The sequence below is a fragment of the Sciurus vulgaris genome (assembly GCF_902686455.1).
Source record: "Sciurus vulgaris genome assembly, chromosome: 1".
Taxonomy (NCBI): Eukaryota; Metazoa; Chordata; class Mammalia; order Rodentia; family Sciuridae; genus Sciurus; species Sciurus vulgaris.
The window spans coordinates 11827752-11854347 of NC_136461.1; the positions used below are offsets into that span (position 1 = coordinate 11827752).

Here is a 26596-nt window from a genome sequence, read left to right on the forward strand (position 1 = left end):
GACTCTGGGTCTATCTGGGGAGAGGGCAGCCCAGGGGCCAGAGTGGGTCAGAGACCTCATGAAGCCTTTCTCCTGGGGAACTTGCCCACTTACTTTCACCAAGGTCCACCTGAGAGTAGGACACATGCCCTTAGGGTCCCGACAGACCCTTCTCAGGCCAGCCCTCCCAGCCCCAGGGAAGGGGACCCAGGGAGGCCTGACCCTTCCCACCCACTGCTCCCAGGCCCCCAGAAGCGTGGCCCAGGGGCATTTGCTGGAAGTTCCCTCCACGGGCCTACGTGTCATCCAAGGCCCACGGAGGCAGGGAGCAGCTTCGTGGGGTCTGGGTGACCCTTGCTCTAACAGAGGCACCGTCAACCCAAGGTCAGATTTCCAGCTCCTTGGCCTGGCTCACCAGGCACTCGCCTCAGGATGACATGAGGGCTGGAGTCTGGGAGGTGAATGCGCAGCTCCTTGGCTTCCGGTGAGACCATGGCCCCGATCGAACGTACGCCTGACACTTAACCTGCCATCGCGCCCAGCCCAGCCCGCCCACCTTCACTGCTCGGACACCGTGGTCACCTAAGGCTGGGCGAGATCGCTCTGCTGCTGTGTGAACTCTGCTCACAGCACGGTGGGCACTGGAAAGATGAAAACCCAGCGGGGCCGCCTGCAGGAATCCAGAGCCAGGCCAGCCACACGGCCCTCAGCACCCCGACTTCTCAGATCCCAGCAAGAAACAGGCCCCCTCCCTGCAGCCAGGCGGCGCCTCCCCGGGAGCTCCCACCACGCCTCCTGTGGATCCTGGACGGAGGGCGCTCGGGGCTGAGCAGCGCGGCCTCCCGCGGCAAAAGAGATGCAGGAGCCAAGCAGAGTAAACAACGATGCTGTTTATTTAAAATGTTTACTCCAAGAAATATATATATAAAAAAAAAAATAAGACAATTACAGCACTAAACCAGGCACCTTCGACCAAATCACAAGGTCCACTCTGGTCCCTTCGCCCTAAGCCTCGTCTCAACCTCCTTCCCCAGGGAAGACCGCTGGAAGCTCGCGGGACCGTGTGGCGCGGAGCGCGTCCCAGGCCACTCTGCACCCCCTGAGGTGCGGGAAGCCTACTCCTGCTCCAGGACGGGCACGTTGCAGTTCTGCACCAAAAGGAGGGGCGCGGAGGGCACAGGGCCACCGTCCCCGCAAGGCCCTTTCCTGCCCAGCTCCCAGCAAGGGGTTCCCGACAGGGTGGCTGCTGCTGGTTTTAGATCTGTTCCTGAAGATCTGAGCCCAGCTCAGCACAGGGCAGGGCCCAGACTACTATGTCCTCGTCCCTCCTGGTGCCCACACAATTTGAGGGAGACCTCCAGGGCACGAGGGGCACAGACGCCTGAGCCGCCCTCCGGGAAAGAGACCTGTCCAGGGACATGATCAGGTCCACACACGGGACTCAAGTGGGATGGTGTCTGGGGTGGCGTGGACAATCAGGCTGGTCAGCAGCTCGTCCCCTGGACCTCAGGCCAGCACAGATCAGCAGGGACGAGCGTGAACTCACAACCGCGTCTTCGGTACAAGCTCAAGTCCCAGGAGGCCACAGGACTGGCTGGGACAGACACTCTTACACGCCCCACAAGAGCGGAAGTCACTTCTGGAGCGACCGGGGTGGAGGACAGGAAGAAAATCAACGACAACGAGATCATTTTTGGCATTTTAACATCGAGACGATGACAAGTTGGTAACAACAGCAAAAGCAAAACAGGCCGAGGACAGCTCTGGACGCCACCCCTCCACGCCCCTCGCCCCACGAGCACCACTGACTAGAAATCTATGTAAAGCACCCAAACCAGTCCAGACCCTCTGGAACCAAGAGCCCAGGCAGAGCTGCCGCCTCGCTGGGGTCCCAGAGGAGGGGTCCAGGAAGGCACCTCGGCACTCCCGCCACCAGGGACGGCTCGGAGGGCACGATGGGCAGTGGGCGGCGGTCCCGGCGGCGGTGCTGACCCGCGGGCGGGGCTTCTGCAGGAATCCCGACTATTTGGTACCAGAGCCAAGCAAACGTGACTGAAGAGCAACGGAGGAGGGACGGAGCCTCGGACAGGCCGGCCGTCCTGGGCAGGGTGCAGCCGGGAGACGGACGGAGCACAAGCCACGGGGCAGCGGTGCGGGCTGCCCCTCCTCCGCGGGGACTGGAGGACGCTCCTGACTGCTGGCTGACCAACCTCTAGCTGGTGAGCGCCAGGGGCCACAGGCAGGGGCTCCACAGGAAGCCATAAGGCCGGACCCCCAACGGACACAAGCGATCCCCCCACTTCCCCCAGGCCCCGCACGGTTCCACGATCACCTGATTTTCGTTTGGGCTTCTTTTACAGCTAAAGTAGATATAAATGGCTAAACAGAGACCCAAGGCCCCACCAGGGGGAAGCGGCAGGTTCTGCGGATGGTCCAGCCATGAGGCTGTGGCTACAAGCAGCCGAGGGACAGACACGCCAGCCTGAGCCGGTCTGCGCAAAAAAGCAGGCAAGTGACCCGAGGCGTTCGAAGCACGCAAGCACGGTTGTGGAGGGAGACTGGCCGATCTCCAGGGCGCCTTGGCCTAGCTGATGCTGGTTCCCAGGAGCAGCATGTTTGTCTGAGTAAATAAATGGCGATTCCTCTCCCACACAGCACCCACGCGGGTCACAATGCTAACTACAAGGGCAGCGGGCGGTCTGGGCGTGCGTTCAGGAGGGAAAGGAGTACAACTTAAAAAGCCCAGCCTGCTCGCAGGTCTGCCTCTTGTAGGAATGGTAGGTCGACTATGAGCAAATATTTTAATTAAACATGGAGGGAAAACCACTTTGGAAAGCATACAGGAAAAGGTAGTTAACGTTGAATCACTTAGAAAACGGAACCTCAGGGAGTCTAACAAAAATGCACCTTCGGTCAACTTTGCTTGGAATTCCTCGTCTGACTTCCTGTCCCAGTGCACGTGGAAAAGGCAGCTGCCGCAGGGCGGACCGGCCGCCTCAGAGGGTGCGCGGGTTGTACTCGGGCAGGCGCCTCAGCTTCTCCTTCTCTGTCTCGCTCTCGTCCCGCGCGATCACCAGGGAGTGTGAGTAGCCCATGGCCACCTGTGGGGGCAGGGACAGCAGGACGCTGGTCTGCAGGCCGCAGGGCTCGGCTCGGAGGAGAGAGGCCCTCCTCCCTGAGCACAGCGTCTCCCCAGGACGGCGCCACCGGGCCCTCCCCACCAAGCCTCCAGGCTGCCTCGAGAGGCCAGATGGAAGCAAGCCACTGAGCCCGGCTGGCAGGGACTGGCAGGGACGCAGAGATCCAGCTCAATGAGCCACCCGCCTCCCTGGATCACAGTCCCGCGGCCGGGCCTGGCTCTGCCATCTGCCTCCCACCCTGGGAAGATTCACATGGCCGAATGTGTGTCACAGGATGCGGCCAGCCTTCCTTTGGACCTTCCCTCTCCTGCCAACGGCCGTTAGCCATCAGACACGTCAGCGTGGGGGCAGGAACCTGGTCAGGGAGCCGTGGCTCGCAGGCTGCGGACCCAGAGGCACGAGTCGCCAGATGCCCTCCGGCCAGCTCACCTGTTCTGAGAAGATGCCGTCCAGAGTCCGCACCTCCTGGGCTGCAGTGGAAGACTTGGGCTTGTGGTCCCCGTAGCCCTGGCGAGGCAAGCGGAGGACATGCTCACCACAGGGACCAAGGTGGCACAATCCGGAAGGGGAGGGCCCTGGCATCCGGCACCCCGCTAGCCAGGAGGGCCCCACGCAGGTCCACAGGCCGGCTGACTAGACTCCAGGAAGCCCGAGACCCGGGGTGGGTGTACGGGAAGATGGAGCCTTTTGGGTAGCATCACATGGTGACAGCAGACGAAATCCCAAGTGAGGAAGAAATGGGAACCAAGGCTCTCAGGACCATGGGGCCATAACGACGGCTGGTCAGCAGAGCGACGACCACAGAACAGATGTGGTACAGGGAAGGGCCCTGGCCAGTAAAGACTCCAGCACCCAAGGTGATGACCCAGCCCAGAGCTGCGCTGCAGCCATGTGCGAGGCTCAGAGACGGCCAGTCAGACCCCTGGGCTCCGCTAGATGGCGTGGGGGCTGCAGGGCAAGCGAGGCAGGACCTCACCCCCAACCCGGGCTGGCCCATGCGTCCCCACCCTGCACCACCCACCAGGCCCTGGCTCACACCTCCCTGCACATGTGGGGTCTTCCAGGCCCAAGGCCCCTGCTCCCCTCCAGCTTTAAAGTTCACGTGTAGAGGCGAAAGTGTATTCCCCACAGGCCTCAACAAACCCTTCCACCCTTCTGAGGACAGTCACGAGGAAGCAGGCCAGCTTCTTGGTGCCTTGCTGTTGGTGTTCCACACCCGCCCTAGGTGGACTCCCTGGAGCCCTGACCACGGTGCGCACAGAGCGTCAGGAGGAGCAGGGCCTGCAATCCCAGTGGCGGTTCAAGGGACCAGGGCAGGCCCTCTCGACCGTCTCCACCCACAGGCCAGGTCCCACCCATGTGGATAGCAAGAAATGAGAAGATGGCCAATAGGAGCTGCCAAGGTCAATCTGAGGAAGGAACTGCCCACAGAGGACCAGCCATCAGCCGACTACGTCACCAGCGTGTCCTTAACCAAGGACCCGCAGCCAACGGTACGTCAGGCACCAGGACCTCAGAACAAAGGACAAGTGGACGAGGCGAGGCCAAGCATGTGGGAAACTGCGGGCCACTTGTTCTACCTTCATTCAAGCCACTGAGATCATAGCAGTCAAACAAAAATGCAATCCAGGAAAAACTTCCCCAGATCACCTCCGTGCTGGCTGAGGGCACGCTGCTCCGTGGACCACGTACAACGGCCAAGGCTGCCTGGTGAGCTACTAACCTCGGGACGCAGGAAAACTAGCTCAGACCCAATGCTCACTGGTCGCCTGTGGATGTGCACCTCCCGCGACAGAGCCGCCCTGAAACCTTCTGCCTCCACAGGACCCACACCCTCGTCAGCAGGGAAGTCTGAAGCTTAGTGTGACACAAAGATCACGGAAGCCCCCGGGCCTCAGCACAAGAACGCAGGCCGGAAGTTCTCTCTGCACACAGGCAGGAGGCCGCCCCACCCAGCCAGGCTGTCCCACCCCCGGTGCCGGCTCACCAGCTCCCCAAAGGTCGGCGACGGGCCCCAGCTGATGGTACTCTCGTCGGCTGCCACGATGATGCTACTCTTCCTGCAAAAAGGCAGAGGCCGGCACCACCGTCAGCCAGCCCAAGCCCGGGAGAGGTACGCTTCGACGCAGGGCACCCCAGGAGCGCTGCCAAGAAGTGTGCACCCTACACTGTACCCAGGGAGCAGCAGGCTCCTCCTGAGCCCAGAGGTCACCCTGTGCAGGACACTCGGGCCCCAGCAAAACCCCAGAGCCCCTAACAGGGCTAGGAGCCCAAGTCAGGGGGCCTGTGCCCGACCCTGCCTGGGCACGGGGCTTGGAGGAAGCACACTGGGCAGAGGTGGCCACTCTGGGCGAGACGACGGCCCATTCCCAAGGGGCAGGCCTCCACGCAGGGGACGCACGGGGGCACTGCACCTCAGACGGAGCCTGTCTCTGAGCACGTGACCTGAGGGCGACCCTCTCCGTACGTAGGAGGCTAGACTGTCCTTTCTAGTCGAGATCTTATCCACCTCCGGCTTCTTCCTGTGGAGACTGGGAAGGGGCCCCGTCTCCGCAACCCAAGCCCTCACTCGCCGCCCCGGGTACCCTGCCTGCACCCACAGGACGTGTCGGATGCCCAGGGAAGGGAAGAGACACATCAGTGTGAGGGGACACTGCCACCTACCCACAAGCCAGGCTCCGGATCCTCCAGCCACAGAGATCCTGCACTGCTTTTGGGTACATCGTAGACTCTCGGGAGGTGTTGGTGGCTCCCCAGAAAAACAAGCCACCTGGAGGAAGACAAAGGATGTCCACCATGAGCAGGTGTCCCAGGAGCGGAGGCCTCCCCGTCAGCACTGCTGGCAAGAGAAGCATGCGCCCGCCAGGTGACCCTGGGGACAAAGGGAACAGAGCGCCGGTCTTGGGACAGGACAGTGGCTCTGTGGTCCCCACGGGAGTGGTGATCTACAGGAGGGGAAAACCAAGCCCCAGCTCTGAGGACAGGCAGCTGAGGACACCACTGACCCACTTCGCTGACAGCAAAGGAGCAGGTGTAGCCGGCGTAGACCTGGGACGCCCCTCGCCCGGGGAAGTCGAACAGCTTCACCAAGCGAGGCACCATCTCGTCCTTCTGCTCCGCGTGGCCCAGCCGGCCATAGCCACCGAAGCCCCAGGAGAAGACCCGCTTCTGGGAGTCCAGGACCAGCTGGAGGGAGGAGACACGGGTTGGGACAAACGGCCCTCCCAGGAGGCGACAGAGGTCTTCATCCCTGTAGGAGAGCCTGGCGCAGCTGTAATGGCCAGGCCAGGGGATCCCCGCGCCTGCCTGGCGCACCATGTGGACTCTTGTTTTTTGTTTTCCTTCTTTAAATCACAGGTCTCCTCTCATCAGAGGCAAGAGGGTTATGTGTGCAGACAGCAGGGCAAAAGGCCCAGCTGTATTGGACTGTCCTTCAACGCCCTGCAGCTGGGCCTTGGTGACATGAGCAAGTGCCATCACGTACAAGCTCATTTCCCGTCTGGCGTTTCACGCGTGAACAGTGTGAATATACGACTCCTAGGACCCCAGCAGAGGGCTGGGCATGCCTCGAGGGGAGCGCAGGCCGGGGTGGCAGAGGCCTGGTCCAATGCCAGCGCCTCAGATACATGGGCAAATAACCAGCAGATAAATTTGACCTAAACGAACTCTAACCTCGTTTCCCCAGACTACACTACACAAAATAGAATCTGTTTCTGATCTGCAAGAACTGAAAATCTCCTAGTCAAATCCTAACCCCATTCACGTACCACCATGGGGAAGATTCTGAGGGAAGGAAGTGGCCAGAACGCTCTGCAAAACACGTCCTGGGCTCGAGCGCAGCACTCAACAGAGAGAACTTCCACCTGACCCATAACTACCCTCAGGCAAAACCTCAGGAAGACACCCAGGCGCCAACACACAGGCTGGGGCGCACCGCAGTCCCAGCGACTCAGGAGGCTGAGGCAGGAGGACGGCAAGTTCCAGGCCAGCCTCAGCAATTTAGTGAGGCCAAGGCAACTTACTGAGACTATTTCAGAAGGGGTGGGGCCTGTGGACATAGCCCAGTGGTATAGTGCCCCTGGGCTCGATCCCCAGCAACGAAGGTCAACAACTAAAAATCAAAAGGGGCCAGAGATGTAGCTCAGTGCTAGGGCACCTGCGGGCACAACCCCCAGTACCACCAAAAAGAGATACAAAAACAGCACTGTGAACTTCAAGGAAACGCCTGCCCCTCACACGGGAGCCTCTGTGAGGCTCTTAGACAACAGCTGAGAAGCACCTCCTCTGGGCCAGGCTGCCCGGCCGCCCGCGGAGGCTAACGGAGGCAGTGATGGGCGCTCGGCCCCGGGCCCACGGGGAAGGTAGGATGTGCACCCTGGACTACTCCTGGCCGGAGGACGGACACACACACTGCATCCGCGTGGTGCTCACGTACCGTGTGGTTGGCGCCACAGGCCACGTCGCGAACCACCACGTTTGGGACGGGCAGAATCTGCCCGTCCTTGGTCTTCTCGATGAAGATGGCCACCCGCCGGGGCACCAGCTCGCAGTCGTACTCTATCCGCTGCGCCCGCGCGATGAACTTCCCGTCCGAGTTGTGTCCTGCGGTGAGCAGAACCTGCCATCAGCAGCAGCACAAGGGGCAGGGGACGGGGGACAAGGTGCCGAGCTCGTTCCCTGCCGCGGCCCCAGCGCCTGCCCCACCTGCCCAATCTGGGCCTCCCTGGGTCTCCAAAGGAGGCACAGCCCCCGGGGGGCTCATGAAACTGGCTCGGTAGGTGGAGACTGAAAGGCCGCCATGCGCAGCACCGTCCTGGGGAAACGGCTCTGGGCATCCTACAGCCAGACTGGGACATGTCCCAAGGACAGACGCCAGCGTCCAGAGCCTTGGGCTTTTCAACTGATCCTGAGCCCACACTCGGCTGTCGGCTGCAATGCCATCATGTCGGCCGGCCCCTGGCTGACACCTGTCTGCACAGGGAGCCTTTGCTGCTCTCTAGAGCTGTGCTACTTAAACACCTTGACATCACTGTCTAAATAAGCGGTACAGTGTCCAGGGTGGTGACAGGGCACTGTGCCGAGCCCAGCTTCTGGTAAGCAGGTCACGTGACCGGAGGGCTCCCTGACACGCTGCCCACCTCTTCCCACTGTGACGTGCCTGTCTCGTTAGGAGCCTGGGGGTCACTGCCAGGGGGCTGTTGTGGTAACCTCTGCACTTCAGGACATGCAGCTGTTTCTCGCCCGAGATGGGATTTCGAACACTGGCACCGGACGTGGTGGTGCACACCTGTGATCCCGCGACTCAGGAGAACCCCAAGTTCAAGGCCAGCCTGGCAACTCAGCAGGACCTTGTCTCAGAATAACATAAAAAGGGCTGGGGCTGGGGTTGTGGCACATGGAGGCCCTGGGTTTGATCCTCAGCACCACGTGAAATTAAATGGAGGTATTTTGTCCATCTATACAACTAAAAAAAATTTTAAATGAAAACGTTTTAAAAAGCTAGGGATGGTGCTCAGTGGCAAAGCGGCCCTGGGTCCACCCACAACCCCGTGAGCGAACAGCCCCCACGCCGCTGGCACTCTGGTGACGAGGGCTGTCAAGGAGCAGGTCCATTCCACCTGCTGCCACAGGGCTGGACACCGAGCCAGGCAGTCCCAGAGGGTGGGGAGCTGCTTGCAGCTGCCTTCTCCTTCCACCTCCTTCAAGGGAGCAGCCTCCTCCCCAGGCCCAGAAAGCAGCTCCTCCAAGACACGCGGCTGGGACTGGCAAATGCAGCCAAGACAGCATGACATGGAGCGTCGGCTGTGACAGGCCTCAAGGCCACTGTGGCCCATCTCTGAAGGGCTCTCTCTGGATCAGCCGAGCTGGAGAGACGCACAGCCAGCTGCTCGGCTGGGAACAGAGACTCTCGGGATGCAAACCAAGCAGCCTCCTGAACTCCCCACAGGCGGGTACGAGCTGAGTAGGCAAGACTGCTGCCGTCCTGGCAGCCGCTCTACGCTCGCCACCGAGCCCCGTCCTGCAGGAAAACCAAAGGCAGCAGGGGAGCGGCCCACGTAGCAGGAAGCACAGATGCGCACTTCCGTGTGGAGCCCAGGGCTGGGCGCAGCACGCGGGCGGTGGCCATGGAAACCGCTCCTGCCACAGTGCCAGCACCTCCCTGGCAACTGCACACGTGTGCACAGGGGGCTGTCCTCCTTAGTCACTTCTGACTTGAGGTATATTTAGTTTCAGAGTCGCTGTCCCCTGAAGTCTAGGGCCAGCGCAGTGTCCGCCTATTCACGCTTTTCCACCTGCCCTCTGCGTCCCATGACGCCGCACTGGGCACAGGCCGCCAGGGGCCAGCAGGGGGCACCCGCACCACGAGGCCTGCTGCAGGACTACCAGAGGGGCAGCAGCAGGAGCCACAGCAGCACGAGGGCGACCCCTGACCTGCAGGCCTCTGAGACCTGCAGGCGAGTCTCCTGTCCACTGGGAGGCCAGAGCCGGCCAGTGACACTTTCTGAACGAGCACATCCCGCAGAGGGTGAAGCAGGGAGCGCCACCCCTCGGGCACACGGGCTCCAGCGCGACCCGGAGCACCGTCCGGCAGGGCTCAAGCCGTCCGGACTATGCGGGATCCCCTCGCAGGAAACATGAAGGAAGGTGGGGGCGCTCTCCTCCTCCTACTGCTACTTTGAAATCTTCTAGACATGGGTTTTCAAATCAGAAAACAGCACCTTCCGCCAGATCCCACCCCAGACTTCGCCGAGGCAGATCACTAACCCGCTGGAACCCTGCAAGCGGGGGCTCCCTGCTCCACCCAGGCCCATTTAGTGGGGAGAAGCTATTATCTGAGATCAATCACCACCTCACTAACGTGTGTGCGGCCCCCACGGACTCCGGGCTCTAAAGACGCAGTTAGATTACAGAGCTCTTAAAAACACACTTCCATACCCAGCTGGCCATATTCAGGGCACCCAAAGGAATAGAGGTTTCCTTTGCAGTCCATTATCATACTGAATTCGGCCCCACAGGCCATTTTGGTAATTGGCTGGCCGTTGTACATTATCTGAAAAGAAAAAACAAAAGACTTTCAGGCATTTTTTTAAAGACTGATAAAAAGTCTCCCCCTCTCTGCGCAACGCTGTGGCACACGATTCCTAGGCTTTGAAGGAGATTTAATGGACTCCACCATTCTGAAGGCCAGAGCCCAGGTGCAAAAAGAAGACTGGAATTCAACACCCTCAGAAGTCAAAGAGGGGTAACCCAAGTCCTGGGACTCTGTACCCACAAAGTGCCCAGCAGCATGCCACACATCCTGGTGAGCGCCAAATTCCAAATTCAACAGGCGTGGGAACAAGGTCAGAGACACGACCTGACCTGTGACCTACAAGCCTCCCTTCAGTGGTACTCCAGCATCAGCCCCAAATTTAAAAACATTTAAAAAGACTCTCATTTGCTCCTCCAGCTACCGACACGTCGTCACGGAAGGCATGAACCAGGGTGAGACAACAGCAGCGAAGGCGGTCACTTAACCTGGGATTTGACCAATGAGAAGGACGTCGAAAACTTGCCGCAGGGGCCGCCTGCAGAAAGGCCCAGGGGGGGCACCTAAGGACAGGAAGCAGCGGAGCAGCCAACCCTGTGCGGGAACTAGAGGCAGCGAGTGAGTCGGACCTCGGACCTGGTCATGACTGCCTGGCTCACTCTACTGCCAGTGGTTAGCCAAGCAGGAGCACTTCCAAGTCCCCAAACGCCAGGCAAGCGCAGCTACTGCCTCAGACCAAGTCCCTCCTTCACCACCTACGAATAGCATTCTGCTTCATTTCTCTGGTAGGAATCCTACTCCTTGAACTTGACCCTAGGCTTCTTAGGAAAGAGAGACTGCCTCTTCTTACTTACGTTCCGAGCAGCTGGCAGGTGACTTCACTCAAGGGCAAAACAAAAGCATTTGCAGATGAAGACAAACTTACAGCCACAGACCTCTCACTTTTTTTTTTAGAACAACACAGACTCAACTCAAGGTCTCTACATACATTTCCCTTGAAAGGAAAACCGCTTTCAGGATGCTTGTTGACCCGACCACAGCTAAACCCATTTAAAAGCCCCCAGCACGTGAAATCTGCTTGCATACCTGCGCGGGGCTGGGGACGGCGTCCGTCTGGTTGCCAAGCCCCAGCTGCCCCATCTTGTTCTCTCCAAAAGCAAACACGGAGCCCGTTTCTGGAAAGAGAGGAAAACATCACAAAAGGGAAAGTAACGCTGAATGTTTTAAACTAGATTTGGAATCGGAGGCATCAAAACAATGCAAACGGCTCATTTCCAGGCAGAATGTGACACAGTGCCCAAGAGTGCTGGGCGGGAGCTGAGAGCAAACCCCACTTGGCATCCAAAGCTGGGGTGCAGCTTAGAGAGGCCACGGACCCCCTGGCATTCACTGTCCCAAGGGGCCACCTGCCGCCTGGGCTCCCACAGCACTTTCCTCACCGTGGCCAAGTCACTCTGGCGACTCCAGGCCCCGAGGTGGCCCACTGGGCATTGTGCCAAAGCGAGGATCAGCCAGCCCCTTACCAGTCAAGGCCAGGGTGTGGTTGCGCCCACACGCGGCTGATACGATGGCTTCGTGGCTCAGAGCCTCAATGGGTCTTGGAGCTTCGACTCTCTTGGTGTCCCCATGGCCCAGCTGCCCCTTCTCGTTTCGACCTGCAGATCACAGCGGGTTAGGCAGGAGCGAGGGTGGCGGGCAGCTCTGCAGGGGGGCTCCCACACTCCCCTGGGCCACACCCGTGTACCCCGAAGGAACCTCCAACCCACAGCCGACAGCCAGGGGAGAGAAAGTGCCAGCTTCCAAGTCTAGGGCGAGTCCCTGGTGCCACCCTGAAGCCACCCTCTAGGAGGAGGCCAGCTGCAGGTGCTGCTGCACCTTCCCCAGCCCTTGGGCCCGCCTTTCTGCCACGGTGACGGGACCCACTCAATGCACACACCCAAATCTCTGGTACCCTGGAAAATGCAAGAATGACTGCGCAGCCCCATAAGAGGGTGCGCCCCCAGCCACCTGAGCCCCCACTGGGGAGACACAGGCCCTCCATCCACTCTCTCTAGGGCAGAGCTCAACACTGACTGTGCCTTGGCGTCTGGGGACCGACCTGGGTTGGACCCATGGTTTCTACCCTCTGCCTGCAGCCCCCGAGCCATCCCTCGCAGGACCCCACCCCCTGTGAATGAACCCTGGTGACCACACACAAGGTCTTCCCTGCCAGAGAAGCCACACCCTCCCTCCCCCCAGCACCATCTCTGTGGACTCCCACAGGCTTCTGGGAAACTCAATTCAGCTCCGAGACAGACACTGGTGGGCCCTGAGGGGAGCAAGAAGCTCCTGGGCCCTGCCTGGTGCCCAGTGAAGGATCAATAGAGACACACACCTGGCCTCGCCTCCGGGGAGGTCGGAGATTCGTAAGGGCTGAAAAGTCAAGAGTGACTATGGGGGGGGGGGGGGGGGGGGGGTATGGATTTGGGAAGGAGACCCTCCCGGATAAGTCTCAGCTGAAGACAGGCGGCTTGAGGGCCAGACCAGCACCCTGGTGGGAGCGGAGCGGCCCAACCTCACCACGGAGGCGAGATCGAGCACTCGCCGGTGCTACACGCCTGAGGCCCAGGGCGGCAGAGACGAGCCCTCTCCTGGGGTGCTAGTGCTTACGGCTGCCGCGCAGCAGCCTTCTGGGTCTGAGGGACCAGCAGTGAGTACACTCAGGACGTCCCCAGCACGTCCCCAGCACTACCGCCCGCCCACCAGGCTGCTCGCCTCTGCGCTGGGATCATCAGATGTGTGGACGCGCAGATTTCTGCCCACAGGTCAGCACAGAGACGTTTTTAGAACCACAGAGCAAGTGAAGCTCAGCAAGGAGACCAGGAAGGAGCTATTTTAGGTTGGGAACACGGACATAAAAGCCGGTGCCCAGTGTCGGAGCAAGAAGCAGGAGACGATGGAGGGGGACACACCCCCGTGCCAAAGGGGAAAAACAGAACCAGGGCAAATGTCGGCATGCCATCAAGAGCCTGGAAGGATAAATTTGGGCCAGACACACATTAGTTTTTTTCAACAGAATTACAAAATTAGCAGAGAGCAGAGAAGATGACAGATGTTAATATATTTGGACTTTGGTACAGCAGCTCGTGAAATCACAAAAAAAAAAAAAAAAAAAAAAAAAAAAAAAAGAAAACCACCGGTTCAAACAGACCAAAATAAAAATGCAGTCATATGGACTAAAAGCTAGCCCAGGGGCAGAAACGAGGGTGGGGACAAACGTCACCACAGCCAGCTGCAAGCAGAGCCCAGGCACCCCAAGGGCTTGGGCAGAGGAAGCCTAGGTGACCACCTAAGGATTTGGGAGAGGCAGCGGCAGGGGAGACGGAGAGGACAGGGCACCCAGGTGCCCAGGGCAGGAACACAAGGGAAGCCTCTCGGGACACATCCTCAGAGACGGGCGGCCAGCACCAGGCCCAAGACCCACGCAAGCCAGAGCCACGTGGTCACCATGCGGGCCAGTGGTACTCTGCGCATGGACTCAGGCCTCGTGCCACACGGCACTGCGGAGGGACACGCCTAGCACGGCCACGGCCGGCTCGGAGGAGCCTCGGCCCCACAAGGTTTGGCTTCAGTCCAGGAGTCCAGGGGCCACAAGGTGACGACTGGCCGGGGGCGGAGGGTACGGGCGAGGAAGGGTGGCTGCACGGCAGCGTGACCAGGAGCAAGCGCCGCGCCCGCCACGCAGGATACTCACCCCAGCTCCACAGCTTCCCCTCCGTGGTGATGAGCAGGCTGTGGGCGGCACACGACCCCGAGACCACTGTCCGCACCCGGACCCCCGACAGGCACCCATACCTGTGGGGTCCCCACAGGTTCTGCCCGAGATTGCGGTAAGCGGCTGCAACGAGAACGAGGCGCGAATTAAACGCCGCCTGCAGCGGGCGGGCAGGCAAGGAGCCCTGGGACGCAGGAGCCACCAGGAGGCCATCCCCTGCCAACCAGAGCCAGGAGCTCCCAGGGTGCTGCGCTGGCCTGGAGGGGCAGGGCCAGTGGGGAGGGAATGGGCACCTCGAATCTCCACCGAACCCGAGGGCCTGGGAAGCAGGCCGCAGGGAGCTGGGGCGGCCCTCCTGTCACCCCCGGCTCTGCCATTGGCACGGCTCAGACCCACAGGCTGCTGCTCCTGAGCTCACTGTGGCACGCGCCCTGCCACCAGGGGCCGCCTCCCCGGCAAGGCAGTGTGGTCCTTGGGGTCCCCACTGTAGGCTCCTTCCCAGCTGTCACCCCGGTGTCCCCACACTGCCACCCGAGCTTCGTCATTCCTCGGGCACCTCAGAGGTAAAGCAGCTCAGGACCCCTGCCTCGGACCTGTCCTCCCAACTCTCTGGGAAGCCCCACAGCCCACAGCTCAGAAACCACCCCTCTAACTCCAGGCCCACCCCAGCCCCGGCACGGTCCACCTGGGTGCTTCTGCTGCACCACCAGCCTTGCCCTTCTGTCATGGGCGCCCAAGGCATGCTGTGCCCCCAGAGGCCCAGGGCCTCTCGGTGCCGGGCGGGAGGGGGAGCGGGCAGCAGCTTCTCCCTCAAGATCCCACTTGGCCCACTAAGGATGGGGCGTGGCCAATGTTGCTTCATTCTTTTTCAGCCTGGGGCCCTTGAGAGAGGGCCACCCCTGGAACGCCTCAGTAGGACCCAAGCCTCGCAGGGAGCACCCCATGCTCCCATCCAGGGCCGGGCAGGTCCCCCTGTGAGCACTGAGGTGTCACAGGGCTTCAGATCCAGCCCCACCCAGCACCATGCTGCTGCAGACCCTGCGCTAGCAGGTGGGGAAGAAAGAACAAACCAGACGCCTCACGGTCCGTCAGAACCTGAGGAGGAACTTCAGGTGGCACCTCCGGGCAGAAGGTGGCGACTGCACTGAAGACTCTGCAAGAGCAGAAGCAGCACGCCCGTCACCCGGAAGGCAGGCGGGGCCTTCGGACTGAGCGGCTGCAGGCCCAGCACCAGGAGGCACCGGGCATTCCTGGCCGGCTCAGCCCCGTGCAGCCCTGCCCCAGATGACCATGCTGCCACCCAGGGAGACAGAGTCCCCAGGGGCTGGAGTGAGCAAGGCCAGCTCTCCTTCATCTCCCTTACCTCCAGTGCTGACTGGGAAAGGTTAAGAGGGCTCAGAAATATGCGCACACCTATAATCCAGCTATTCAAGAGGCTGAAGCAGGAGGACCCAAGTTCAAGGGCAAGTTCAAGGACAGTTGGGCAACTTTGCAAGACCCTGTCTCAAAATCAAAAGTAAAAGGGCTGGGATATGGCTCAGTGGAAGAATCCCCCGACCCAATCCCCAGTATGGGGCAGGGAGGGGAGGATTCTTAAAAATCGATTTTAACTTAAAAAAAAAAAAAAAAAAAAATCACATATACCTGCCTCTGGAGGGAGAGAACTCAGGGAAGTCGAAGTGCAAATGGGGGCACAGAAACACATTCTCCAGAAGAGCCCAATCAGGGCGGAGTCACTCAACAGGACCAAGTGCGCTCTGGTGCCACCAGGCTGCATCGCAGCGCCCACAGGAACAGGGCCAACCCCGGGCCTGCTCCATGCCTCCTCGGGAACCCACGCAGCCCTGTCCTGTGAGGTCCTAACAGTGGGCCACCCAGCAAGACAGCAAGACTGGCAGAGGTGCCGCCAGTACCGGGGTAAGTGCCGCAGACCAGGGGGCGCTTCTGGGGACACAGGCTGTGGTGCTGAGAGCCAGGCGTTGCCCTGAGAGGTGAGCTGTGCGATTCCTGCCATCTTCACGGGACAGGACAGCCTCCAATGCCCCTGTTTTTCGGCACTAGGGTGTGTCAAAGTGCAAATATTTGTTTATGGGCAAAGCCATGTTGGGAAGCACTGTGGGCACCTTTCCAGAGGAGATCAAGAAGCCATAAAACACGGCACCCTGCCAGACGGCTCCTGGAGGGGCCTGTTCCTTCTGGAGAAAGACACCGTCGTCTTCCCTTTTCTCTGGCCCTGCAAATTAAACCCAGAGCACTCTGACGCAGAGCTACATCCCGGCCCTTTCCATTTCCGTTTTGAGACGGGGTCTTGCTAACTAGCCCAAGCTGGCCTCAAACTTGTGATCCTGCAGCCTCTGCCTCCAGGTCCCTGGGATTTCAGGTGTGTATCGCTGTGCCCAGCTAGATGCCAATTTTCTAAAGTCAACTGGGGACCAAAAATCCACTTCTTGGGACTTCTCTGTCCCCTGTCTCCAGCAGCTGTCATTTCTGTCACCCAGTTCTTGCCACAGGTTGGCAGCTGGCAAAGCAATGTGGACTAAGTGCCTGAGACCTCAGCACCTGACATTCTGGCACCATCTCACAGGACCAGCCCCACAGGGGACCGTAGGACATCCACACACCCAGGAAGCACACAGCCACCTTAGCAACGGCTTCTCATACCTTGTTGTTTAGGCACTTCTTTCCGACCAATCAAGTCCCAGTTGGTTGCCCCAAAAATCAAAAGCTGCCCTTTGCACTTAGACCCTTCAAGTTTCTACAGAGACAGAAAGAGGGGAAAAAAATCAGCGGGTTAAGGACGCTTCTAGCTTTCCAAGGCTGTCCCCACAGCAGGAAACAAAATAGGCATTTCTTTGTTGGCACTTTCACACAGGGGCTCCTGGTCAGAAGACCCACCTGATCACCCCCATCTGCACGCTCCAAAGAGGGCGACCCAGACCCACCAGGGCCGCTCATCGGCTCCGCCTGGCCTCATTTTTAAATAGCATTTGCAAAGCACTCACCAGCCAGATGGCATTCCCCACCCCCACTCTGCAAAATGGTGGAGAGGGATATTTGCGCCAAGTGGGCCAGGTCACACACGGGGAATCACAACTGGCTCCTCCTGGGGCCAGGTCTGCCATTCCCACAGAAGCGCTGTGAGCCCTGGGCACCGTACCCACGCCACTTCTGCAGATCATCACACCACTCTCCCTGTCTGCTGTCCTCCATGCCAACAGCTTTTCCATGGGGAGCTGGGGACACTGGAGATGAGTCCTCAACTTCTCCAGGAGAGTAAGGCAAGGGAGGAACAGCTCAGCAGTGGCAGCAGGGTCTGACACAGGTGGCCTTTAACAGGCTCGCTCTCTGCTGCCCGAGGCAGGGGACCATGGTGGGGGAAGCGGGCCCTCCTCAGGGGGGTCTTGGTGAGGCTGTGGCTTCCTGCTAGCATACTTCGATCCTCACCCTCCATCAGCACAGTTACCGGGCCACAGACCCTTCCCACCGTCCATGCAAACCCGTGAACTTTTCAAAGGCCACTGGGGCTGGATGGAGCTCAGTGGTAGAGTGCCGGCCTAGCACGTGCCAGGTCCTGGATTCCATCCCAGCACCACCAAAAGAAAACAGAAAAGGTGCCAAAAGGTCACTGCCCAATTCTGGGCCACACCTGTAACATCCTCACCACTTTGATCTCTTAAGTGTCAAAGTGCACCTTTAAAAGTGATTTGTGAGCTGGGCATGGTGGCGCACACCTGTAATCCCAGAGACTCAGGAGGCTGAGGCAGGAGGACCGCCAAGTTCAAAGTCAGCCTTAGCAACTTAGCAAGGCCCTAAGCAACTCAGTGAGACCCTGTCTCAAAATAAAAAATAAAAAGGGCTGAAGATGTGGTTCAGTGGTTAACCGCCCCTGGGATCAACCCCTTGTGCAAAAAGAAATAAATATAAAAAAACCAACAACAAAACCAAAAAACAGCTTGTACCTTGTTCTTCTACTGAATAAAATTGGGGGGAGGTTAAAAAAAGTGGGTCGAACTGGGGATGTAGCTCAGTGGGTAGAGTGCTTGCCTTGCATGCACAAGGACCCAGGTTCAATCCCCAGCACCACTAAAAAAAAAAAAAAAAAGAAGGTGGGTTTTGCACCTGGTGACCCCACCAACTCAGCAGCTGAGGCGGGGGAGCCAAGTTCAAAGCCAGCCTCAGCAAAGCAGCCAGGCCCTCCTTGGTGAGACTTTCTCAACAAAAATATAAAAAGGGGTGGGGATGTGGCTCAGTGTGAAGCCCCTGGGTTCAATCCCAGTGGCAGAGCACAGGGCCCCGGGTTCAAGTCCCAGAACAGGAAACGATAGATCGTAGTCAGACTCGGTTCTGCGTGATGTGCCTAGCGTGCTGCCCTCGCCTCCTGCTCGCGGTCTGGGCGGCAGCAGGCCAGCCCGCCCGAGGAGTCCCTCTGGTTTACACAACCGCCACCGGAAGGCCTGGAGCAGAGCAGGCAGCTCCCGATCCCAGTCGCTCCAGCCTGACTGGAGACGGCCAGGCTGAAGGTGCGGGTAGCCCTCCACTCGCTTCCAAGGGTACGCGTCTCCACGAGGAATGAATTCTACTTCCTAGGGAACCTGACGCCACAGGTGTCCCCCGCAGGATGGCCCCCTCGTGCTCAGTCACACTTGAGACAGAAGGAAGCAGCCAATCCACAGTCACAGCCCCTGCCAGCACCAACAGGGAGGCAGAGCACAGGAATGGAGCAGCCTCGGCTGGCCTCTCAATTATTCAGAAACGGCCCTGGGCCGAGGCTGGTGACCAGTCTCCGATTACTGAGTGGGAGCTGGCTTCCCCTGGAGCCTCCCCTCCTTTGGGTAAAGTCAGGTGCAGCTGGAAAGTTCTTCGGGCCTGCGGTCCATGGTTCTGTCAAGGTCCCGTGGAAGGAGAGCCCTGGCTTCTCTGCCTGCTACTGAGTCCCCTCTACCTCCTTCAAGGCAGCACAGAGCGGGCAGAAGAGACACAGGGCGCGCGGGGAAGAGGGCGCCAGGGTGACCCTCACTCCAGGCAGGCAGAGGTCAAGGGCACCGTGCTCAGCACTCACCAGAGGTCAAGCCACCGGACACAAGATGCAGGCACCCCAGTCAGAAGTCAGTGCTGTGGCCACCCAGGACACGCCCTCCGTCAGGCCAGAAGGCTGAGGCTGCGAAAAGGTGGCCAGAGCCCGCTGCCACTGCCCGGGACAGAAGGGTACTTCCCAAGTGACCTCGACACCAACAAGGGCTTGTGAAGCCCTACAAGCCAGCCTAGCACGTACACAAAAGCCAACCTGTCTGATCAAAGATGTTTGTGGGAAACCAAGTCTACCCAGCGACAGTGGTGGCTTTCCGTGGAGGGCAGGGACTGCTGGCCAGACTCAAGTTTTAAAGTCATGGGCCCTGTGTCCTCAACGCCCCAAGTGCAGGTGACCACATTTTGCTACCATCTATGCCATTTATTACTTGCTTCGAGCCACTCACCATCTCTCTATATAACAATGTATTCTTCCCTTCATCTTGTGTGGAATAAAAGATTTAAGTAAGAAAGGTCACTCAAAACACGCTTAAAAAAAAAACCCCTTAAATCACAGTCCAGGTCACTCCTGGCCACAGACTCAAAACAGCCTACCACGCGGGATAAAGGCCCTGGGTGCCAGGTGGCACCATCCAGGAGCCCACTGAGTGGGTGTCAAGTCAGAGGGAGAGCGTGTGCTTAGCAGGCAGAAGCCTCACACAGGAAGGAGGGAAGAGAAGCCAGAGGGGAGAGGGCGGTCAGAGGGTGAGTGCCCCAGGGAGCAGCCCCGGTGCCTTGAGGGGCCGGAGCTGGCGGTTCAGATGAAGCTGCTGTGTCTGAGGCGGGACCGACCAGCCTGAGGAAGAGGCCCCCGCAGGATGAGCTACTTCTCACTCTGCTGCTTTGCACCGACTGGTCCTGAATGTGATTTGGGCCCCGATGAACGGCCACGGCGGAAAAATGCACACAGCTTCTTCCACCACCAAAATGGAATTTCTGGTCCAGTGCAGTGTTGGAATTGCTGCCCCAGCGCAGGTGGCACGTCTGCACACCACCCATTCAGGAGACTGGGCTCTTGGAGGGGAGGCCACTGAGAAATCCCGCCAACAACCAACCCCCAACAGGCTGTCCATTAAAACACTTTAAGCTCGACGTTCAGGGGTACTTATTTCAACCTTTCCAATTGGACAGATGCCTCAGGGTCCACAAAACCTTATCAACCCAAACAGGAAAAACTACCAAGACTTGGACACCTGCGCCTTTCACCTGCCCCCAGGACTCAGCCAAGTCTGCGTGGTTCATAACAATCAGGGCTGACCCGACCCTCACAGGACAAAACGGTCACCTGACACAACTACCATACCCCTGTCCCTCACAGAGACATTCTCCTGACCTGAAATCATGGGAATGTTTGTAAAACCATCCATCTTTTATGGAAGGTAACTCTGCACCTGAACAATCTGAACATGGAACCCATTTTACCAAGCCACCTTCTGCAACCTGCAGGTGGAGGCAGAGACAGCTGGCATGGACGGTCCTTGGGCAGCACTCTCGTGAGCCCCTTCAAGCAGGAGGGCATCTTCTGAACTGAGCTAGCGACACTGGTGATCATGGCAGCAGACAGGTCCCCAGAAATGCCTAACAGAAAGGCCAGCAATCTGGGGCCGGGGACACGAGGCAGAAAGAAGACCAGAAGCAGAATGCCACCCTAGGCCTGTGGGAATGGAACAGAGCCATGAGCCCAGCCCTGAGCCTGGACAGAATTCAGTGGATGCTGACGGAAAAGGAAATGGAGACTGAAGGGGTGTGTTTTCAGTACGGTGTAGAAGAGCAGCCAGTTCAAGTCTCAGCCTTCCTGGATTCTCTGAGCCCAGACAGTGCTGAGCAACCCAAAAAAATATGCTCAACAACCCCCCTGGTTTTTCTTAAGGGAAAAGAATCAAGAGAAACGTTTCTTTTGAGTTGCTGTTCTGCGCATACTTACATACGACAGATCTACCTACATAAACAGGAACCCAGACAGGAACGACTGCTGGGCCTTGCTTCTGAGTTTGTCCTAACACTGTGATGGGGGGCAGTGTCTGCATCACCACCGTCAAAGGAAAGCAGTTCCTGGTCCCTTTCTCCATACACTGTACCACCCTGGTGTGAGGCAGACCCAGGTGTCCCTAGGCAAGACCTTTTGACCCAGTCTTAACTCTCCCACCGGGAGAGCAGTTATAAAGCACCTTCACACATTCATCTGCAGGACCGTTAAATGGTGCTGTCCTCTGGACACCTACTGTCTTGCCCTATCATCTCACCTGAGAAGGATGGAGAAAGTGCACTACTGCTAACCACTGGGCGCTACCTGTGCTCCTGGGGAAGGCCTCCATTGTCTCCTTAACCCTCACCTGCCCTCTGGAAAAAGCACCTGTGAGGAGTAAAGGTCCTCTCCAGAGTGGTAAGCCTTCCAGTCCAAAAGGGAAGTTCCTATTCTTTCCTGTGGTCATCCGAGAATGCGGAGAAAGTGTCCAACTTCTCCCCAAAAGGACATTCTGCGCTAAACTTGCAAAAGTTCTACTGGGAAGAGTTGGGTTCGGCTCTGCAGCCCTGCAGAGACCTAAGCGGGGTAGGCCACGACTGACTGCCACTGGGGGAAATGAAGCCCACTCACCCCACGAGAAGTGCTTCTCAACTGGGGGCGACCACAGGGCCCGGGGGCCGGCACTGCAGCCGTGGGCCACCAGCCGCAAACAAAGCCCGAGCCCCTCAGCACCCGGAGTGGGGGTGGGGGGTGGAGGGGGCGCGGACTGCCCGGGAGGGCATCTGCGCATGCGCCCTCGCCCCCGCCGGCGCCAGCCGCCCCGCCTTCCCCGCGCAAGTCCGCATTGGGCATGCGCGGCGTCCAGCAGGCCCCGCCCCCCCGGGGCGCCGGAGCCGAGGCGGCGGGAACCTCAAAGCCCCGGCGCGAACCACCGCTCCCCGCAGGGCGCCGGCCGCCCTCCCCGCCGCGCCCGGGCCCACCGGCGGGCACGGGCGCGGGGGCCGGACGCTGGCGCACCGGGCTTCCTGCCGCCGTCCCGGTCCCAGCGAAGTTGCCCAAGTCCCGGCTCCGGGCGGGGGAGGGGTGGGAGGGAGAGCCCGCGCGGCGCCGGGGGCGGGGCGTGACCCCCGCGCGGGCGGCGGGCGCGGGCTCGGCCGCCCCTCCCCGCGGCCCGGGCGCGCGCCCCAACGGCCAACGGCCCGCGCGGCCGTGGGGTCCGTAGGCCGCGGCCCGCCCGCCTGCCCTTTTGTTGCGCGGCGGCGGCGATGATTCAGCCCACGGCCTGCGCCCGCCCGCGCCCCGCCAGCGCCGCGCCCCCGCCCGCCCGCGGGCCCACTCACGACGCGCTCCTTGGTGTGCTCGGGCTCGGTGATGACGACCGCCGCGCCGCCCGCCTTGCCCGCCGCCGGCCGCGCCGCGCGCTTGCCGCCGCCGGGGGCCCCGTCGAGCTCCAGGCCGTCCTCGTCGCCGCTGCTGCCGCCGCCGCTGCTACTGCTGCAGCGCTCGGGCCGCTCGCGCTTCCTGCCCGCCGGGCCGCCGCGCTTCCTGGGCGCCGCGCGGGCCGTGCCGTTGCCCGAGCTCGGCTCCTCCCAGGCCGCCGCCGCCTTCTTCCTGGGCATGGTCGCGGCTGGAGGGAGACACGGGGCAGCGGCGCACAATGGACGGGTTATAAACTGCGCGGGGGGAGGGGAGGAGACGAGCCACCCGGCCTCCACTTCCTCCCCTGCCCTCCCCAAAGTGGCGGCCGCGGGGTGGGCGGAGGGGTGCGCCGGGAGAGGAAATCGCGCCCCTCCCGGCTCGGCCGGCTCCTCCGGGGAGCCCCGCATGTGGTGGGCTCCGGGGGACCTGGGCGACCCCGGCCCACCCCCGGGCGGGCTCGTCCACGAAGCATCGCAATTGCGCCCCGACCCAGAAAAGTACAGGGGAGGGAAAAGGGTCCCCGATCCGCTGGATTTTAATTGCGCAAGGCTTCGGGACACTTGAAGATGCCCTGGCACCACGGGCGCCGGGAGACCCTCTTCCCCGACCACCCCACCTGCTGCTTTTGTCCCCATGCCCCCTCCCCAAACCCACTCTGTAATGCAAGGTTCTCCCCATTCCCGCCGGCCCGAGACCCCAAATCCGCCCCAGCACGGGCGTCCCGACCTCGGGTTCTCGGTTAACCGCGTCCCTTGGGGGGCCTGCCCCGCGAGGGGGTTAGTCCGAATAAACTGGCCCCCAGTCCCAAACACCTGCTCGCACAGACACGGAAAAAAAAAACTTTAATGGGGCCAACTTTGCCGGCCGCCGGCCTCCCGGGCCCGCTCGCCGCCGGCCCCGGCGCCGCGCGCTCGCCCGGTCTGCTTTTGTTTTTTTTTTTTTTTTTTTTTTTTTTTTTTATTGATTTTGAACAATGGGATCTCTGTCTGTCTCCGATTAAACCACGTGGATCCGCCTTCCTTCCCCTTCTTATTCATTCACTCCCCCAACCCCCCTTCCCCAGTTTTTTTTCTTTTTTTTTTTAACCTTTTCTCCATTTAAAAAAAAAAAATTAAAAATTAAAAAAATTAAAAAAAAAAAAAAAAACACCAAACTTTCCCAGACCCCACAAACTGATCACTGTCGATTTTCAGCCCCTACCTGGTTGGAGTGATGTGAAACCGAAGAGAAAAAGGAAGGAGACCAACTAAAAGACGGACCGGAGGGCTTCCTTTTTTTTTTTCCGGCCCAGACGAGGGCTCCAGCCCACTCACCAGATACACTTAAAATGTAAATACGAGCTTCCAGAACAAATGCTACAACACAAAACAGAAACACATGTGCGGCCGGGCGGCAAGCGAGCGCGCGCGGGGCGGGCGGCGCGGGGCTCGGGGCGCGCGCGCCCCCTGCGGGCCGGCGGACCTGCGCCCCCTCCGGCGCGTCCGCCCACCCGAGCCGGCGCCCGGCGCCACGCCGCAGACCTGGCCCTCCCCGCTCCTGCGCGGTTCGCAGGCCTGCGAGCGCGCCTGGGGCCTTCCACGCAACGCGTCCTGCGCATTAGAGACGTCTTTGGGGCTTAGGAGAGTGTTGGGTTGTTTTTCCCCTGCACGTCTAGACAGGTCACCTGAGGACACTCGCTGTAAAATAGTCACTTTGCTCACGCAGCAGCCAACAAGGGACGTGCCCTAATTGAGTGATTGGAATGAAAGATGAATTCAATTTGAATAACTTTCCTATGTAGAGAGAGGCTGGATTTTTATTTTCATACGGAAGTGTCCCCGGTATGTAACAAGAAGCTGTTACACTGTTACATGGTCAAGTTACATAAAGGTGTGATGTATTAGTGAATTAATTCGTAATTAATTTGAGGGCCATAGGTGCACTATAAACTAGTTTTGATGGAAATTTTTCAGATTTTGACATTTATTGAGTTCCTCGTACATGCAAGACACGCTATAGATGCTGTGTACAGAGACCTGCGTTGCGAGATTTCTGCCCTAGTGGTATGCACTGCAAGGAAAACGTTAGCTGAGCAAGTCACCCTAACCTGTCTAGGGGCATCACAGGGAGGGAATCTGCCCTATTCCAGGTGGGGAAAGGCATTCTTGCAGAAAATTAAGCTGAGCAACTTAAAGGAAGAATCAGACCCCAGAATAGGGATAAGGAGAGCATTCCCAGACAGGTGGACGAGAGGGCACACAGTCCAGGGATCTGGTAGGGGAAATGTCCCGTGGGCCTGAGGGAGTAAGGTGGCCTAGGCTAGAGAAATGGGCAGGGCTGGCTCGGCCAGAGCCTAGTAAGCCACTGAAGGTTGCTTATCGATGGACAATCTGGCCTCATCCTGGGGGCCGGGCCGGTCTCCCCCAGTCCACAACATGATCATCCTTTCAGTTCTTTCCTGCCAGAGGTCTTCCCCAGCTTCTGTCTTCAGTGGGCATACTGCACCAGGAAGTTCCTTCTTTAAGCAACTTCCTGCAGATGAATAGAGTTCTGGGATTTTTGTAATTCTTTCATTAGTCATTCTAACGAGAAACAGGACTGGGCATGGGGGACAGCAAGTGTCCAAAGGAAGACAGAATTCAAGAGGCCCTAATCTAAAGTATTTGATGAAAGTCAAAAGCCTGTAGGTCCAGGGAGCCAAGAGCACTTACGACTTATGTGAAAGAACTTTGGAAATGGGCAATCAACTGGTGCCTTTCAGAGATTTTCAGAGAGGTCAAAGCGGAATAGAAGCTAGAAGCACCCTTTGAAAGCCGCTTCGTAATAGACCTTGCATTTAAAAAAGATTTGCAAGATTAAACCTTGGTGCTTTGATATGAAGCGTAAGTAGAGCCAACCAGAAAAGAAGTTCGCCTAAATATCCACCAGTGTTCCTTCAGGAAATGGCATGCTGATGCTTGTCAGCCCGAGGTGGTTGGTGGAGTGTTTATCCTCCAAACACCCTGTGTGGCCAATTAGGAACACTACCGCCAGGGCCTTTGGAGAGTCTTTTTCTTTTTTCTTCCTGCCCCATTATAATGCTTTTTTTTTTTTTTTTTTTTTTTTTTTTTCTTCCTCAGCATAAAAGCCCCGCGTGCGTCAGGAAGGCTGACGCTGATGCGATGAGACGCTAATATCGCGTTGCGTCATCTGACCCTAGGTGTGGTGCTCCCCAAACTGGTTTTTCTTGAGGTTGTGCTGGAGGAGTAAAGCACTTGGGTATCACACCCGCAAACTGGCCCTACTCGTCAGATGACAAAAGTAATTTCCAGAGCACATGCCTCAGTTCCACGCAGTGTGCCACTCCGGCTGACACGGGTGCGCTGCAGTCATTGGCGAGGCGTGTCCTGCCGCCGCTTATGTAACCAGGATTACAAAGCGAAGCGCACCTACCGGAGAAGCTGGGAGTGACATTTCCTCCTCCGAAATGTGCTTGGAATTTTACTTCACTTTAATTGAGCAACTTCTCCAGGGACAGAATGGTTTGGTGCAAAACCCGGAAAGAAGCTAAAGAAAGGGACTGAGATTTCAAGGCAACGAACTGAGTGTTTACACAGAGCTGTGGACATGTGGGTTCCCAAGGGCCACCTGCTGCTCCATTTGGCTTCTCCTGGTCTTCAGGAAAGGCACGTTTCAGGTTAGACTCAGCTACATTTGAGGTCCCTCTGAGGAGTGATTTCCTTCATCTTGGCCACAGAAGGCCACACTTACAGTTGGAAGATTATTTTCTACCCTGCGTGAATGTAAAGGGCCAGGGGTGGTGGCGCACGCCTATAATCCCAGAGACTCAGAGGCTGAGGCAGGAGGATGGGAAGTTCCAGAGCAGCCTGGTCAACTTACTGTAACCCTGTCTCAAAAGAAATAAAGGAGGCTGGGGGTGCAGCTCAGCAGAAGGGCACTTGCTGAGCATGCAGGAGGCCCTGGGTTCCATCCCCAGCACCCCAGTACTGTCAAAATTAAAAATAAAAATGAAGCCCCTGGTCTTAGGAAAGCTCGTGATGAGTGGAAGCTTGATTCTCACAGTCTGTCTACAGTCGGGGTGGGGTGACACCCCTCAGACCCGGGTGGACCTTCCTGGTGGGCACAGCCACGTGTAGCGACCAAGCACTTGACTGGTGACTGAGTGCTCCATTTTAAAAACTAAGCAGAACCCAAAAGGGTGCCAAAGATCTCCTTAGTGATTTTATTATACTGAGCCCAGCATGGGTCACCCACAAGTGTAG

The 26596-nt window shown here is 58.9% G+C and overlaps 1 protein-coding gene across 1 annotated transcript; it reads right to left on the minus strand.

Moving 5' to 3' along the window:
* Positions 1–849: 849 nt before the first annotated feature.
* Positions 850–23733, minus strand: RCC2 (regulator of chromosome condensation 2). The gene is made up of 13 exons (XM_079134097.1): positions 23556–23733; positions 22277–22563; positions 16565–16658; positions 13883–14026; positions 11673–11804; positions 11236–11324; positions 10056–10170; positions 7555–7721; positions 6125–6305; positions 5784–5889; positions 5107–5179; positions 3549–3626; positions 850–3080 (listed from the first exon to the last, which is right to left on the minus strand). The coding sequence occupies exons 2-13, from the start codon at positions 22553–22555 to the stop codon at positions 2976–2978; spliced, it is 1563 nt and encodes a 520-aa protein (XP_078990223.1). The 5' UTR covers positions 22556–22563; positions 23556–23733; the 3' UTR covers positions 850–2975.
* Positions 23734–26596: the final 2863 nt, after the last annotated feature.

Bases quoted from the DNA above. Each gene is read 5' to 3' on its own strand.
- RCC2 (XM_079134097.1), bottom strand. From the start codon at position 22,555: ATGCCCAGGAAGAAGGCGGCGGCGGCCTGGGAGGAGCCGAGCTCGGGC. The intron at 11,325-11,672 runs GTAAGGGGCTGG...CTCTCTTTCCAG, and splicing joins CCACACCCTGGCCTTGACTG to AAACGGGCTCCGTGTTTGCT. The intron at 6,306-7,554 runs GTACGTGAGCAC...TCCTCCCTCCAG, and splicing joins CCTGTGGCGCCAACCACACG to CTGGTCCTGGACTCCCAGAA.